At 61.8% G+C, this 15,906-nt stretch overlaps 1 protein-coding gene across 2 annotated transcripts in view; it reads right to left on the minus strand.

Annotated features, from left to right (window-relative positions):
• Window positions 1–516: 516 nt before the first annotated feature.
• Window positions 517–15,906, minus strand: part of RASA3 (RAS p21 protein activator 3) — a 91,288-nt gene continuing 75,898 nt past the window's right edge. Inside the window, exons 17-26 of one of the 2 annotated variants that reach the window (XM_065895831.1) lie at window positions 15,729–15,835; window positions 14,859–14,936; window positions 13,306–13,383; window positions 12,779–12,852; window positions 11,924–12,030; window positions 11,487–11,569; window positions 6,575–6,783; window positions 6,336–6,439; window positions 2,671–2,854; window positions 517–739 (exon numbers count right to left, since the gene is read on the minus strand). In XM_065895831.1, the coding sequence (XP_065751903.1) occupies window positions 664–739; window positions 2,671–2,854; window positions 6,336–6,439; window positions 6,575–6,783; window positions 11,487–11,569; window positions 11,924–12,030; window positions 12,779–12,852; window positions 13,306–13,383; window positions 14,859–14,936; window positions 15,729–15,835 (1,100 nt within the window). In that variant the 3' untranslated portion in view covers window positions 517–663. The remainder of the gene's footprint in view (window positions 740–2,670; window positions 2,855–6,335; window positions 6,440–6,574; window positions 6,784–11,486; window positions 11,570–11,923; window positions 12,031–12,778; window positions 12,853–13,305; window positions 13,384–14,858; window positions 14,937–15,728; window positions 15,836–15,906) is intronic. The other variant, XM_065895833.1, reaches the window with a different exon arrangement.

Consider the following 15,906-nt stretch of genomic DNA (forward strand, 5'->3'; position numbering starts at 1 on the left):
GGTGGCAAACGTGGATTCTACTTTTAGCCCCACTGACAGCAAACAACACAACTTCGCTTGACGTGGTGGCTGCGTGGACGCGTATCAGCAGCAGGCGGGGGGGCTCCCACACCGGGAACGAAGGCTGGGACCCCTAGGAAATCTCTCTGCAAAAGGACCCCGTGTCCCCAAAGAGCGAGGGCATCCTCAAACTGGGATCTCCGTGCGGTTCCGACCCTCTGGCCAGGACCGATACAAATGTCAAAAGCTGAAACCAGGAGGCTGCGTGCTGGTGGCCGCCTGGACGTCCGGCTCACAGGAGAAGAATAACGCTCACAACACGCCCGCTGAGTCGAAGCAGAACGTTAGTGCCGGAGGCTCCACGGTGCGGGCGCCACAGACCAGCAGAGACAAACGTGCACGCGGCACAGGGCACACGCTCCGCAGGCCGCGGTGTCGCTGGCACCCTGTTCCCGAAAGGCCAGCTCAGGTTGCCTGCCACTGGCGTGATCAAGTGCACAGCCACCCGGAAATGGCCCGGGAGCCTCAGAAGTTCACAAGCTCGACCCCTGTCGGCTTGCAAGCTGAGGAGCTGCCCTCTGGTCCGGTGTTCTCTCCTTCCTGGACACGGGCTCACCCGGCACAGCTCAGGGCACCATCCTGGGACAGGGGATCCCGCGGGCTTCACATGGAATGGGCGGGGGTCTCAGACTGCTGCCTGATGTAGCTTTGGAAGCTCTTGTCTCCGATGGGGTGCTCCCTGCGGGGGTGTAGAGAGAGCAGCGTGAGCGTGGGCCGCCCTGTGGCTGGTGCGCCTCTTAACTGCCATCGCATGTTTTTTTTGTTTAATTTTTATTGGGGCAGAATTGCTTTAAAATGGTGTGTTAGTTGCTGCTGTATAACAAAGTGAATCAGCTATATGTATACATATATCCCCATACCTCCTCCCTCTTGCGTCTCCCTCCCACCCTCCCTATCCCACCCCTCTAGGTGGTCACAAAGCACCAAGCTGATCTCCCTGTGCTATGTGCCTGCTTCCCACTAGCTATCTATTTTACGTTTGGGAGTGTATATATGTCCATGCCACTCTCTCACTTCGTCCCAGCTTACCCTTCCCCCTCCCTGTGGCCTCAAGTCCATTCTCTACGTCTGCATGTTTATTCTTCCTGTCCTGCCCCTAGGTTCTTCAGAACCGTTTTTTTTTTTTTTTAAGATACCATATATGTGTGTTAGCATATGGTATTGTTCTTCTCTTTCTGACTTACTTCACTCTGTACGACAGACTCTAGGTCCATCCACCTCACTACAAATAACTCAATTTCGTTTCTTCTTATGGCTGAGTAATATTCCATTGTATATATGTGCCACAGCTTCTTTATCCATTCTTCTGTCGATGGGCATTTAGGTTGCTTCCATGTCCTGGCTATTGTAAATAGTGCTGCAGTGAACATTGTGGTACATGACCCTTTTGAATTATGGTTTTCTCTGGGTATATGCCCAGTAGTGGGATTGCTGGGTCATATGGTAGTTCTATTTGTAGATTTTTAAGGAACCTCCATACTGTTCTCCATAGCGACTGTATCGATTCACGTTCCCACCAACAGTGCAGGAGGGTTCCCTTTTCGCCACACCCTCTCCAGCATTTATTGTTTGTAGATTTTCTGACGGTGGTACCTCACTGTAGTGGTGAGATCTGCATTTCCCTCTAATGATTAGTGACGCTGAGCATCCTTTCCTGTGGGTATTGTTCTCATCACCTTCCCTACCTTTGCTTGTGATGTGTGTTCATCGTAATACACATGAGAAGTATGGACTAGCAAAGGAAGAAGTTAGCCCAAAACTGCCTGCGAAGCACAGCCCGTGACCCCGGTCTCAACGTGCGGGGCACGTGTGTTCATGCGTGGGGAGACCGTGGCCTCCTGGAGCGAGCACCGTGGCGCTGTGCCCTGTTAGCTGATAGACGCTGGCACAGCCGTGAGTCACGGGCTCTGCCGTGTTTAAGAAAAGGCGTTTTTAGACGGTCGGCGTGGGTTCTGACAGAGGGTGTTAAAGGGTCTAGAATGTGATGTGAATGTCTGTGGGGCCGGCAGCAGGCACGGTCGGCATCCCCAGGGGTGCTGGGCACCCTTGCAGCCTGGCCAGAGTCGGGGTCTCTCCCAGAGCCCCCCTTCCCTTCCCAGACCCAAGCCACGTCTTCCCTGGAAGGAAGCAGCCAACAGGGAGGGGGCTGGGCCCACGCAGGGCTCCCGCCTCAGGTGTTGGGGCGGGCTCTGCCGTGGGTCCGTGGGCTCCAAGTGCTCATAGGCTCTCGTCACCCACACCCTTCGTGCAGGAGGAGGGCGCCACCTGGTCGCCTGCCCGGAGCCGGAGCTGCAGCCCCTGGCACAGAGCGCGGGTGGCCCGGCTGCGCCTGCCCCTCTGCGGCCGACCCCTCCCTCCCAGGATGCGGGGGGCGTCCAGAGCCAGCCCGGAGAGGCAAAACGTGCTTCCCAGGGGCAGGGCCGCTGGCCCACGATGGAAGCCTAATTTCAGAAGCACATGGTTCGTGAGGCAGGAGCAGGAGGCGCCTCCGGGGACCCGGTGCAGAGGGCGCTGGGGGTGGAGCCAGATGGGGGCCCGCCGCGCCCCACAGGCAGGCAGCCCGAGGCGGTCCCTCCCCGGCTCCCCACGCCTCCAAGACCCCGGACTCACTGGCTCCCGTACTTGGTCCTCTTGAACTTGTCCCTTCTGTGCTGGGCGTGCTCCAGCTCCAGGGCCCCGACCCCGGTGATGACCTGCTTCAGCGTCTTGTAGGTCTCCTGGGGGTCGTCGATGACGAACGTGGAGTACTCCTCGCGCTCTGGACCGTCGTACACAGACCTGCTCCCGCAGGCCTCTGCAGCGTCGGGGGCAGGGGCCGAGGTCAGCTTGGGGCGAGCGGACAGGCTGCCCCCCGAGCGCACGGGAAGGGCCGACCGCTCACGCAAACGCACACGAAACAGGAACCGCTAAGAGTGGGGCTGACCCTGAACCCCGAAGAAGCCTGCGGCGCCGGAACCACAGACCCGAGGGTCCAACGCCGAGCACCAGGGCCCAACCCCTCTGCAGGGTGACCGGGCTCTGTGCAGCCTGGCCCAAGCTCCCAGATGGCTGCTCCTGGGACGTGCCACGGCAGGGACCTGCAGGGTGCAGGGCGGACAAGAAGCCATCCTCTCGGCCGTCACCTGTCGGCCAGTCTGTGCTAGCAGCTTCTTAGGGCCTCCATCGCCCCACCTGCTCAACAGGTACCTTTCTCATCCGCCCACCTCACTCCTGCTGAAGACCACGCTGTGGCCTCCGGGCCCCCCACCTGCCTACAAACACCCGAGCTGAGTCCCGCACTCCAGGGCCACAGAGAGACCGGTGCCCGGCCCAGGTGAGCTGGCATCAGGCCCCTTCGGCACGGCCTGTGATGTGCTGCTGGCTCACTGTCACGGAAAGATTTACTGCCTTCACTCCCAACTCAAGGGAAACCTCTTAATTCCTACTGAAAAACCACAAGTCTGTGCAAAGGGAACCTGGGAAGATTCAAAATTTCAAAGGAAATGGGAACATGACGTGAGAAAGATATAAGGGCTGCGCACGGGAGGGATAAAGGGGCAGAGACGCGGGCGGGAGCGCCCAGGGTGCGGTGAGCCGCACCGATGAGTCCCTGGAGCCCAGCTGCCTGCACGTCCCCCCCGAGTCCCCTCTGGCTGTGCCTGCTTGGCCTTGAGCGAGTCCCTCAGGCTCCCGAGCCTCAGTGAACCCTTCTGGGAAACAGGGCAGCTTAGGAGTAGGATGGGAGTCACCGAAGGACCACGATCCCATGCGGGGGGACGGGCGGTGGCGGGGTTGGGACACAGGCAGGGACGCCCGGCCGCCTCAGCTCGGGGGCTGCGTGAACCGCTTCACAGGGGTTGTTCCACGCGGCCCCTGGGCCAGCCTGGCGGGTGGGGCCCGTCGCTGCCGTTTCCCAGAGGAGGGGGCTGTGTGCCCAGCCGGTCTCGCAGCGGATGCCAAAGCAGCTCCACACCGAGGCCTGTGCGTCATGGGGAATCCCATGCTAGGGCGCCAAGGAGTGTGGCCGCAGTGGCGGGAGCTGGGACAGACCCGGGAGGAGGTCCCAGGACCAGGCTGGGGAGCAGCTCTTAATTCTGGGCCCAACATCAGACGCAAGATTCGTGACTGGACCCAAAACAGACCCGGAGCATCCACGGGGCCGGGCGGCAAGCTCGCCCTCCGCTCCTCTTTAACGGGGCTCCCCAAACCAAGCCTGGGCAACGCTGGAGCGCGTGCTGGGGCCGGCTGGCGGCGGGTACACGTTTCTAAAACAGCCCTGGGAACGAGGAAGAGCACAGGGCAGACGCGGGACAGTGCAACGGCGGGCTTGCTGACTGACAAGCCGCGTCCCAAGGACTCCTCAGAGGACCGCGAGCGTGGCCCCTGCCGGCGACACTGGAACCGCGAGCGTGGCCCCTGCCGGCGACGCTGGGGGGCAGATATCTAAGTCGGGAGGACACCCGACGGCCAGGTGACACAGGACACAGAGGCCCTGACAGTGAGCCCAATGTCCGTGCCCCGAGGTGGGAAGGGCAAGACTAAAAGTGCGTCCTGGTCCCTCCTTAGGGCAGACGGTGGCCCGCAGCTGCATGCGGTGCTGGCTGAGCGCGGGGGGGTGAAAGGCTTCACGCTGATTTAATGGTCACACGTGCAGCATGGCCCCGGTCTGTGAAAGTCACCCCGAGACCTTCCCAGGCCCCTCATCATGCCTGCGGGAAGGTGTGGGTGCAGGCTGCCTTCCAGGGCAGAGACAGGGTGGCCGGCCGCCATCACCAAGACCTCCCGGTCCGGCAGCCCTTCAGCACACGATCCCGCCCAGCCCTGCACTGGCCCTGCATCACTGGGCACGAAACTTCAGGGGGGCACTGAGTGGGTGTCCCTGCTGTTAGGGAGGTGAGGGACAGACTGGCAGGCGACCGGGACACAGCTGCCTCCCAGCATGGAAGGGCTGCTGGGCCCAGAGGAGAGGCCTTGGTATGTCGTCAGCCCACGGGCTGAGCGCTCAGGGCAGTTTGGCCGACGTGAACGAGGGTCTCAAGGAGATGAGAGCCCCTGACAGCAGAGTATCGGCCTCAAGAAAGCACTGAGGTTCCAGGCAGAGGCCTGAAGACTGTGGAAAGTGACTCAGTGCTTTGGTGCCTCCGTGAAGTGAGCGGTAAGGCCTCCAATCCGGCTGACCTTCTGTGAACCCTTGTTGTCAAGATCACTGCTATCCTGGGAGGGAGGCTGGGTGTTCAAGACCCCTTTCCATTTGACTGTCCATCCATCTACCCGTGCACCCACCCACCCACCCACGCATCCACCCATCCATCCACCCATCCATCCACGCATCCAGCAAACAGGTACTGAGTCCCTCCTGTGTGCTAGGCACCGGGATGAATGACACCTGCCTCTCCTCTCAAGGTCATGTGTCGCTGGTGAACAGATCTGAGAGGGTATCATCGTAATGACAGAGATCAGCACAGGCTGTCCGCAGGGGGCGCAGGATAAGCTCGGGAGGGGCCCCCACAGGACACACGGCGTCAGCCAGATGAGGGGCACATCAGGGGCAAAGGCACAGGGGTCTGCCGCGTGGTGCTGGGGCAGAGAGGGAGGCGGGGGGTCTGGAGAACATGGGCGGGCAGCTGCGTGCTCACCAAGGCATGGCTAAAGTACCCTCCAGGCTGTGGCCCCACAACTGACCAGGAGACGAAAAGGAAAAGAGTCCAACAGGCTTGTTTCCAGGCACCTTCTGAGGGGGCTGCAGGGCCCACCACAGAATCTCTAACAGCAGCTCTGAGAAGTGCCAGCCCCAGTGCAGGGTCAAACAGCTCACCGCCCCCCAGCTCGTCTTGCATCTGCCTCTCCTGCTACAGCCCAAGCGCCCCCCTGGTCTCCTGACTTGCCCCACCTACACTGCTTCATTCTGCAGGGCATGGAGAGCAATGGATGCGGGAAAACCAAGTTGCGTAGATACGCCTGGAGCTGCCGGGCAGGGGCACAAGCGCACACACACTCACACACGGGTCCACACACACACACGTGCACACGTCCCTCTGGAAAACACCCAAGAATGAAACTCCTTGTTTGGAGGCATGGGAGGTTATTAAGACATAGGATCTTCTCAAGAATTTGGCAGTTCAGAGGTTGCAAGCTAAATCCCATCTTAAAACTATCCATAGAACCTGTTATCCAAGTAACTGCCCCCCAGTAGCCACTCAACCTGCAGAACGTTTTCCCCGTCGGCGCCATAAACGATGACACCGCGCGCAGCCCCTGGCGGCCCCCAGGGCTCACCCCCGCCCGCCCCGCCTCACCTTGCATCTTCTCGAGTTTGCTCATGTACAAGCTGAAGAGAGAGTAGATGCGCTCAGTCTCTCGGTCCCCGTCGATGTCCAGCTGGATGTTGGCTGGGAGGCCGCTGCCCAGACACCGCGCGGGCGGGCGGAGAGGAGGAGGGGTCAGTTGTGGCGGTGGCTATTTAAAGGTCACTAAAGACGGGGGCCCCACCCCGCACTTATCCCCGCCCCGGGCTGGGGTACCACTCACAACCTACCTGGTGCAGGGGGAGCAGCCAGCGGCTGTGTCCGAGGAGGCCCTGCAGCACAGCCAGTGGCCGTTCAGGTAGGCGGACGGGTGGTAGACGGCCAGGCGCTTCTGGTTGCACTGGCTCACCTTGGTGAGGATGTCGATCCAGGCCTTGGCCTCCACGCAGTTGTTGGCCTGGATGTACAGTGCCCGCTCGGGCTGGATGACCTGGAACATCTGAGGGGCAAGGGCAGGCTCAGGGGGCTCCACGGCAGGGCCTCCTGCCTGAACTGCGAGGGCCACTCTTGTCCACGCCAACCAGCCTGGGGCTGAGTGGGGGCAGAGCGGGGACACAGGAGGCTGCGCGGCTCGGCGGGGTCAGCCCCGGTCACCCAGGCCAGGGCGCTGCCTTTCGGGGGCCTTGGGGTCCCCCTGGAAAAGCAAAGGCGCTGCACCACTTGCACCAGGACACGTGAACTGGGACGTGGCCGTCACACAGACGCGCTGGCTCCTCGGCCTCCTTCGTCTTTGGGCGGGATGGGCTTTGTACAAGACGCCATAGCACACCCTGCCCACTCTCCCGTCTGCATCCCCAGACTTGCCTCGGGGCCTTTGCATGTGCTGTTGTCCATCTGAAATGTACTCCCCCCCGCAAGACTGACCACTCCAGGGACCCCTCCTTCTTCCAGGCAGATGTTACTTCCCCCGTGAGGCCTCTCGGAGCCTCCACTGCCTTTCCTATTTGTTATTCACTCAACAAACATTCCTGAGTACCAGGCACTGTCCTAGGTCCTGGGGACACAGCGGCCCAAACACAGTTTCTGCTCTCGTGAGCTCCCAGCCAGCAAGAAAGACAAGAGTGAACACAAAGCACGGGGGCTGTGAGGGGGGAGGAGGAGGCCAAAAGGAGGGTCAGGAGGGAGCCCTCGAGACAGACGATCCCCCAGCTGCGATCAGACGGGCGATGCAGAGTTAATTAAGCTCAGTGGGGAAAGCAGGCAGCAGGGGACGGGAGGTGCAAAGGCCCTGGGGGCAGCGAGGGGCAGGTGCTCCCAGCAGACGCAGGCCCGGCTGCACACAGAAGGGCAGGGAGGTCGGCAGCCCTGAGCCCTGGGAGGCTGTCAGGCTGGACTTGGCAGAGGGCATGTGGGAGGCCAGGAGTCGGGACGTCAAAGTCCACGGAGGCCTTTTGCAAGGTGGGGCGGTGTGCCCGGAGGACGAACAGGATTCGAAGGAGTCTGGGAGGGGCCTGGGCCCAAGTTCCGGAGTGAACAGCCAAGGCTCCCCCCAGCCCCACCCCACCCACACGTGCACCGTCACACAGGCCTCAGACTGCATGATCTGCACGTGTCTGCGATCCCCGACGGAGGGAAGGCCCTGGAGGGAGTGCTCTGCTCCGATCGTCCTCACAGGCTGGCCCCTCCGCCAGGGCCCGGCACACCACAGGCCTTCAAAGACGTCTCACAAATGGAAGAGGACGTTGGCCTGGTAGTTAGCGCGTGGAAGCCGCCTCTGGGTAAGGCAGCGGGAAAGCACAGGCCGATGAGAAAAGGATCCTGAAATTCGGGAATCACTGTAGCCCTGACGGAGCGAAGCAGCTCACGGCTGCTTCCGGGGTATTTTCCACACTCTGTCCCTCCGTGGTCGTCGGGAAGGCCACCGGCTGAGAGCACAGCGTCCCCAGCCCCATCCGGGGGAGGGGTGGGAGGTGCCGTGCAGAGACACACACGGCAGGACGCTGCCCACCAAGGGGGCAGGTCAAGGGTGCTAACCTCCCTCAGGTCCAGAAACCCGCCTGCACCTGCCACGGGGCCATCTGCCGGCCCAAAACATGGCCTCAAGTTGTCCTGGGGCAGGACCAGGCGCCAAGGTCGGGAGCCAGCGCGGGGCGAGCACAGCTGCCGTCTCCGACCGTCCGTCCAGCGAGCGTCCTAACCCTCTGAGGCCGTGGGGCCGGACAGACAGACCCAGTGCGGCTGTGGGCACCTACTGAAACCGGAAGCGCAAGGCAGACGGACGCGAGGACGGGGAAGGAGGCTGGCAGCCGGTTGGGTCTTGGGGGCAAGCCCGACTCTTCGGGGGTCCGTGAGCCGGGAGCGCGTGACCCACAGAGACACCGGGGCTCCCGGGGCCGGGAGGGGGCTCGAGGGCAGCAGGGCAGGGTGGCGACGTGAAACACAGGAGGGGAGGCCGGGGCTGTGGCGGCGTGGAGCACGTCCAGGCTCTGGGGCCGCACGGTCTGGGCCGGGCTCCGCCCCCACGCACGGGTATGAGCTCTGGGTCAGCATCGTGACCCCTCCTCGGGACGGCCATGGGGGGAGACGGCTCTCAGTGACCTCGGGAGAGCGCGGACACCCAGGGCCTGGCCCCGCTAAGGCCCCCAGCCGCAGCTCTTCAGAGTAAGGGCAGGAATTTGTCTGAACGTTGAAGTGAAGAGCCTTAAACAGGGTTGATCTCCCGAGAATACCTCCCTCCTCCTTAAAGCAAGGTGTCCCTTTGTGCAAAGGATTCCAAATTATTACCCTCGGTTAGGCTTCTGCCCGGTTCTGCCCGACTGGACCTTCCCCTGAATAAAACATTCCAAGTCAACGCGTCACAAGGGGAATGAATCGCGTGGAGACTCATCTGCCGTTTGCCTCGCCCGGCAACCACCCTGGGGACAGCCGTCGTCTGCAGCGGAGGGCTTGAGGGGCTGACCCCCCAGCCGCGAGGGTCCCACCTGCTCTGCCTATCTGTGGAAGGGACGTCCCTGCCACCATCACCCTCAGGGAGACCCTGGCCGGTGGGGCCATCCCTCCAACCACTGCAGCCTCAGGACAGGAGGGAGAGCCACAGAGAAGAGGTGCCCAGTCTGGGACGCTGGGGAGCTGCCCGCACTCCTGAGGGAGGCTCCGCCCATGGCCCCTGGGTGTGGAGCCCATGCCGCCAGTCACCCTCGGCCCCGGCCACAGGCTGGGGTCTCTTTAAAGCGGGAAGACTAGGGAAGAATTTGGAGGATTTGAAGTTTTAACTCTTAGTTATTATTTACAGCCCCACCTTCCTTCAAAAAAGACCGCATGTGACTTATACAAAATATATCTGACAAAACTGAAAAATATAAAAAATATTTAGAAAATTAGGAACAGAGAAAGAGAAATGGGAACAGACTTGGGAGAAACAGGACCTAAGTGCGCAGATTTTCTAATGAAAACAGACAACCCAGAAAAGCCCTCAGATCGGGCTACGGGCTGGCGGCCTGGGGAGGTGGGATGCAAGGCCATCGCCCCCCAGTGGCCGCGCGAGGCTGCAGGGGACTTCCCCACGAGACCACCCCTTGGAGAGCAGAGTCGTCCTGGCACCCGGTGGGAACCCTGTGCTCCCCCTCGGAGGGGACAGGAGGGGACACGGCGGTGATGGCGGGGGGTGGGCAGGAGTGTTTTCTCCTCCCCAGCGTTCGGAGGTGCTCGGCGACGAGAACTCAGGCACCGTCCCCCCAGCCCCCCTCCACCATGGTGCCCACAGTGTCGGGAAGTGAACGCAAAGCGGGGGTTCCCCAAGCTGTCTGCAAGCATCTGGATGGTCAGCAGAGGCGAACCTCATGGGAGGGTCCCCCAGAGCCTCCGCCCAAAGTCTGACTTTGAAATGACCGGTGGCAGCTGCTCACTCCTGCTGGTCAGGCCATGCGTGGGCTCCTGCAGACATGGACACCTCCATGGGGCCCGACTGCATGGACGGCGTGTACCCGGAGTGGGGAGCTACAGGGGCAGCGAAAACCGTGCCACTCCCACGGCCAGATCCGGGCCACGTGAGCACCCACGTGGTCTCACCAATGAGGGGCTCCGGCCTGAATGAAACGGGGCCCGGCGGGGCCTCACAGCCCAAAACACACCAGGGAGAGAGAAAGGCCCTCGGCAGAAGGAAGCGACAGGATGCAGCGAAGGGACAAGAGAAGCAAAAAGCGTGAGGCCGAGCAAGACGGGGCAGAGTGGGGCCTGTGTCCCCGACTGACCTCCGGCCACGGGCCGCCGGCCGACCCCGGGCCACATGTCCCCGACCGACCCCTGGCCACGGGTCCCCGGCTGACCCCGGGCCACATGTCCCCGACCGACCCCTGGCCATGGGCCCCCGGCTGACCCCGGGCCACATGTCCCCGACAGACCCCCGGCCACATGTCCCTGACTCACCCCGGGCCACATGTCCCCGACTGACCCCAGGCCACAGGTCCCCGACCGACCCCAGGCCACGAGTCCCCAACAGACCCCGGGCCATGGGTCCCTGATACAAGTCACCAGCACTTGTGCCACGTCCGAAGGAGTCCCTACAAAACGCATCGCTTGAAGCTGCCACACTGACCCCCTGACACACCCAAACGAAGGGCCACCTCCAAACACTGGCCTTTCTGCTTCAAAAATGCCGAGGCCACAGAACACAGAGAAAGGCTGAGGAATGCCCCGGATTAAGGAGACAGCAGAGAACCAAGTACAGGTGTTGGCCTGGGACACACAACGGCTTAGAGAATGTCACTGGGTAGCTGGGCGGCGGCTCAGCAGTAACGCTGCGCGCGGGTTGGGCGTCCTGATGCTGGCAGCTGTACGGAGTTACATAAAGGATGTCCTCGTCTTTAAGAAACACACTGAAGGCACACATGGTTCAGAAGCCATACGCACATTTACACGGAGACAGACGGGAGGAGGCCGGGGACTCAGCCGACAGGACGAGCGCAGACGGCCAGCCGCTCGCAGTGAGGGGCTGCAGCCCTCGCTCTATGTTTGGAGCTTGTAGACGCAAGACTCAATCTAAACCGAAAGTCTTAGAGAAACCCCGCGGGGCCTGCCGACCCAGCGGGCAGGGTCGAGCTCTCTGCCCCGTGGCAGCGCCTTGCGGCTGCCAGCTCACGAGGGTCTGGGAGCAGGTGCAGGACGCGGGCGGCGGCGAGGTCAAGGGGATGGGGTGGCACTCACGTTCTTCATCTTGAAGGACTCCTCTTCCAGCGGCTCCACCGCCAGGATGTTCTCGATGGGGATGCTGTAGAGAGGCGGGTCCCCTGTAGCAGAGTGAGCCCGTGAGCCGCCAGGCGGGGCCGGTCTCCCCTCGAAGGCAGGTGACGCCGGCCTCACGCGCTCACCCCCCACAGGACCCGGGTCCCTGAGAAGCCAACCCCACGTTTCCATGGGGACATCCTGTGATCTAGATCAGAGCCACTCACGCAGGACAAGAGCGTCCACCCCGAGACCCTACTCCCCACGATGCCCAGGCCGCCCTCTCGGTGCCCCCCTCCCGGGTAAGGACCCGCCCACCCCAGAAAAGCGACCGGTACCGCCACGGGGGCCGAGGCAAGGCTCTGGTCCCTCGGAATACAATATGTGAGAACAAATAAAAAGCGAACTATTCTTGGTACCTTTGCTCTTCTGGTAGGTGAACTCATGGTTTGTCAGGCGAAACCATCTTTTCTTAAAATTCTTCATCCCGAAGCGTTTTCGCCCTTGTGCTCTCTTAATCATGAACCTGTCGTGAACAGCACAGGCTGGTGGGTGAGCGGCTTAGGGCGGGGTGCATGTCCTCCCGGCCCGCCAGCTCCGGCAGCCCAAAGTCACAAAGTCAAAGCCTGCAGAATCACAACAGGTCGCTGCTGCCGCACCTGTGATACTCGAAGCAGACTGTGGGATTTCAGTATCTTATCATTTTATTTCCAAGTGACAGGATTTAAAAATCAAAAGGCAAAGGTCTCTACTTTTGAAAAGTTTAGCTCCTGTGCTAGTGTCAACTTCAAGTTACAAGTTGGTGATGAGCATGGGTCTACTGAGCTCCACCAAAGGGCACCCCCCTCACCTCCCACCCTGAAAACACGGACGAGATGCTCCCAGCCCCGCAGGTGTGCTCTGCAAGCAAAGACGGGAGGCGAGAGGTAGCTGCTCTCTGCTGCGTCCTGTATTCTGAGCCCCTGACGGGGGACACTTCGGAGCGAGGGGCTGATGGAGGGCAGGGGGGCCTTGGACTCGGGTGAGGGAGCCACCCGGGCAGAAGCCTCTGATTATTTGGGGGCTGTTCAGTCTCCCCCGCCTTCAAACTCTGCTCCCAGATGGGCATTCCTCCACTCGCAGCCTCAGCAGGGAACAGGCACAGGACTGAAAACACGCCATGGCGCAGCCCTGGGGCATCTCTCCCAGACGGACCAAGGCCCCAGACGGGCAGGGCTGCCTGCTTGGCGCTGAGCCAGCCTGGGAGCCCCACGCTGCCTCTCTCCTGCCCCTACCCTTCCTTGAGCAGGATGGGCCGCTGCACACTCCTGGGGTCTCTTCTCCCGGAGGACGAGATCAAATCTAGGAACTGAAGAGGGAAAGAAACCGACGGTTAAAAGGCAAACCTCGTAGGAACAGCGCCTGGGTGCCCTGCATCTCCTGGAACCAGAGGAGGGAGGAGACCCTGAGAAGCAAGTTGTCGGGCGAGGGTCCCTCTGAGAGGACCACGGGGTCTTGTCTCTGTTGAGACTGAGCCGCTTCCGGCCCGAGCTGAACCCCGGCCCCTCCCGGGAAGGGCTGGCCGCACCCACAGCCGTTACTGCTCCTGAGAGGCTGCCAGGCCTCAGGTAACACCTGGAGGTCCACCTGCTCCCCTCGTGGAGCTGGAAGCCATCGCGGCTCCCCTCCCTGGCCCCCGCCCCGGGTTTTGCCCCCACGGGGCCTCCCGCTCAGTTCAACCACCCACGACCGTCCGGATCCCTCCCACCGAGTCAGCGGCCTCTGCTGCCGCGAGTCTGCGTTAATTGACGCCGACACTCACATTTTTCACTGCATCAGCGTACTTCTGCTCGTTGAAAAATTCATAGAATGCAGCCATGTAGGATTCCTTAAAACTGGCCTAAAATGAAACAGGTCACTTAATGAAGGCCTGAGGTCTCCTGGCCCGAACCTGAAAGATCTGGAGTGCGGCCACGGGCGCTGAACAGCAAAACACGCAGGGGTGGATGCTGTCCCGGGTGCCGAGTACCCCGACCCCAGCCGCAGGGAGGGGCTTGCCAAATGCTGCAGGGTGGATTCCACTCAAGCCGTGTTCAAAAAGCGAACCACACGGGGTCCTTGGTGAGATCTCCGTCATGCACGACTCAACACCTTTTGTGGGCGCGTGGCTCCCAGACGCGGTTGCTGGGACGGGAGGGGTCCTCACCTCCAGGAGCTGGGGCACCGGCAAGAGGGACCCGGGGGGACCTGTGTCCGCATGAGGGCACTTTGCTACCCTGGGTGTGAAAACGAGCGAGTCTGTGCAGACCTCAGCCCAGCAGATGCCTGTTTATCTGGGCTTCCAGCCGACAAACGCTGGGGCTGACGGATGGAGGAGAGCGTTGGCCCACGGCTTTGTGTCCCTCGGATTCAGAGAAAGCCGAGCGTTTGCCCTGCAGCGGGCTGCTTGTCTGCAGTGCTGAGAGCCTGGGTCACTCCGCCCCACAAAGAACAGAATGGGGAGAGCTGGGGTGATCCTGTAGGTCATGGCTCAACCCTTTCCAGACAGAGCCTGACAGGCCCGTCCCTGAGGAACAGGCCACGTCACTGCCTGTGTGCGGGGTACCCAGAGCCCACACTGCTGCTGCTGTCACAGGGTGGACCCTCGGGGCCCCGGCACATCGTCAGTCTCCAGGACGCCCCCGTGAAGGGGAGACGCAGATTTGTCACCAAATGGGGTAAAATGAGCTCAGACCCAGGGAAGGAGGGGCTCTTGCTGGTCCCACGTAGACGAGCCCTCAGTCACCAGGCAGCACCCCGACTTCCTTAAGGTGCTCAGGCCGAGGACGCCCGGCTGTGTGGCAGGGCTACGCAGTCCCTACAGCCAAGGGGACATGGTTTGTGGATCCATACATGGCAGCGGGAGTGTTAGCTGCCCACAGGGGACGCACAGGGGACGGTCACTGACCACAGGGGACATCACCGCCCACAGGGGACGTCTCCACCCACAGGGGACGGTCACCGCCCACGGGGGATGGTCATTGCCCACAGGGGACAGTCACCGCCCACAGGGGACGGTCATCGCCCACAGGGGACGGTCACTGACCACAGGGGACGCCTCCGCCCACAGGGGACAGTCATCGCCCACGGGGGATGGTCATTGCCCACAGGGGACGGTCACCGCCCACAGGGGACGGTCATTGCCCACAGGGGACGGTCACCACCCACAGGGGACATCTCTGCCCACAGGGGATGGTCACCGCCCACAGGGGACGCCTCCACGTGGTGAGGCCCCCCCCCACGGCCCCGCGGGGACTCTGGGCAGTGCCTGCTCCTCGTCCTACTACTCCTTCCTCCTCCTTCGTGTTGAAAAGAGAACTCAAGTCAGTGACTCACGGACTTGGACTTGGACAGGCTGCCGAGAGTCTGAATGGTCTTTGAGACAAGCGTCAGCGTCCTCGATGTCTGCGGGTCCTGCCGGAGACGGGAAGGGGACGGTCTCACAGTTGAGTCGTGAATGAGCCCAGAACCGCCGCCGACAAAACGAACGACACCCCTAACAGCTGCACGGAGCGAGCGTCGTCCGTGAGTGAGCAGGTGAACTCGCTGGCGCTGGATTCGGAGGTCCCTGTGGGCCCTCCAACCCAGGTGGCTGCGAGCTGCTGAAATGCAGGCTCTCAGGCCACCCCTGACCCCAGACCCCACGTTTCCAGCAAAGGAGCGGATCCCCCTGGCGAACCTGGGCCTGAGTCTCCCGGGAACCCAGCCTGGGGGCCTCTCACCCTCTACACGGTTCGCAGGCTTAATTTAAAACCAGCAAAACCAGGAATGGGCCCATCACCCTGGGCTTTCCGCCTGGCACTGTGGGCCCCTGGCACTCTCTCTGCAAGGGCTCGGGCCTCGGGCCTTTTGACGGTGGGAGCTCAAAAATCATCTGCCGACCACACGGCCTGAATGATGACTGGTATCCATGGTCCATCTTGCTGTGTGTGGGCAGTGGGTAACGTCATAACAAAAGCCCACAGAGGAAGCCCTGGTCACACCATCCAGCGGTTTTAACAACACAACTTTGACCAGAACGTCTTGAAACCTTCCTGAGACAAGGACGTAAGGGCACGTGGCACGTCCACAACCCAGCCACCACCTGGGGCTACCTCTGCACCTCCCCGGCTCGGCTCACGGGAACTGCCCCGGCCACCTGCTGCTCCCGGGGGCCGATGGTCAGGAGGTCTGGTTGACTAGTTTCCGGGACAGGCGCTCACTTACCGTGTGGTGGGGTGTGAGCTGGAAGAGGTTGGGGGACAGGATGGCTGGAGCGAAGAACCTCAGGAAGATGAAGCTGCTCACGGCCGTGTACCTCACGTCCAGGTCATCTGTGGCCAGGACACAGAGACAGCAACTCACCGGGGCTTCTGGAGCCGCAGGGAATAACCGGGGGCCAGGA

Source organism: Phocoena phocoena, chromosome 18, assembly GCF_963924675.1.
Source record: "Phocoena phocoena chromosome 18, mPhoPho1.1, whole genome shotgun sequence".
NCBI lineage: Eukaryota > Metazoa > Chordata > Mammalia > Artiodactyla > Phocoenidae > Phocoena > Phocoena phocoena.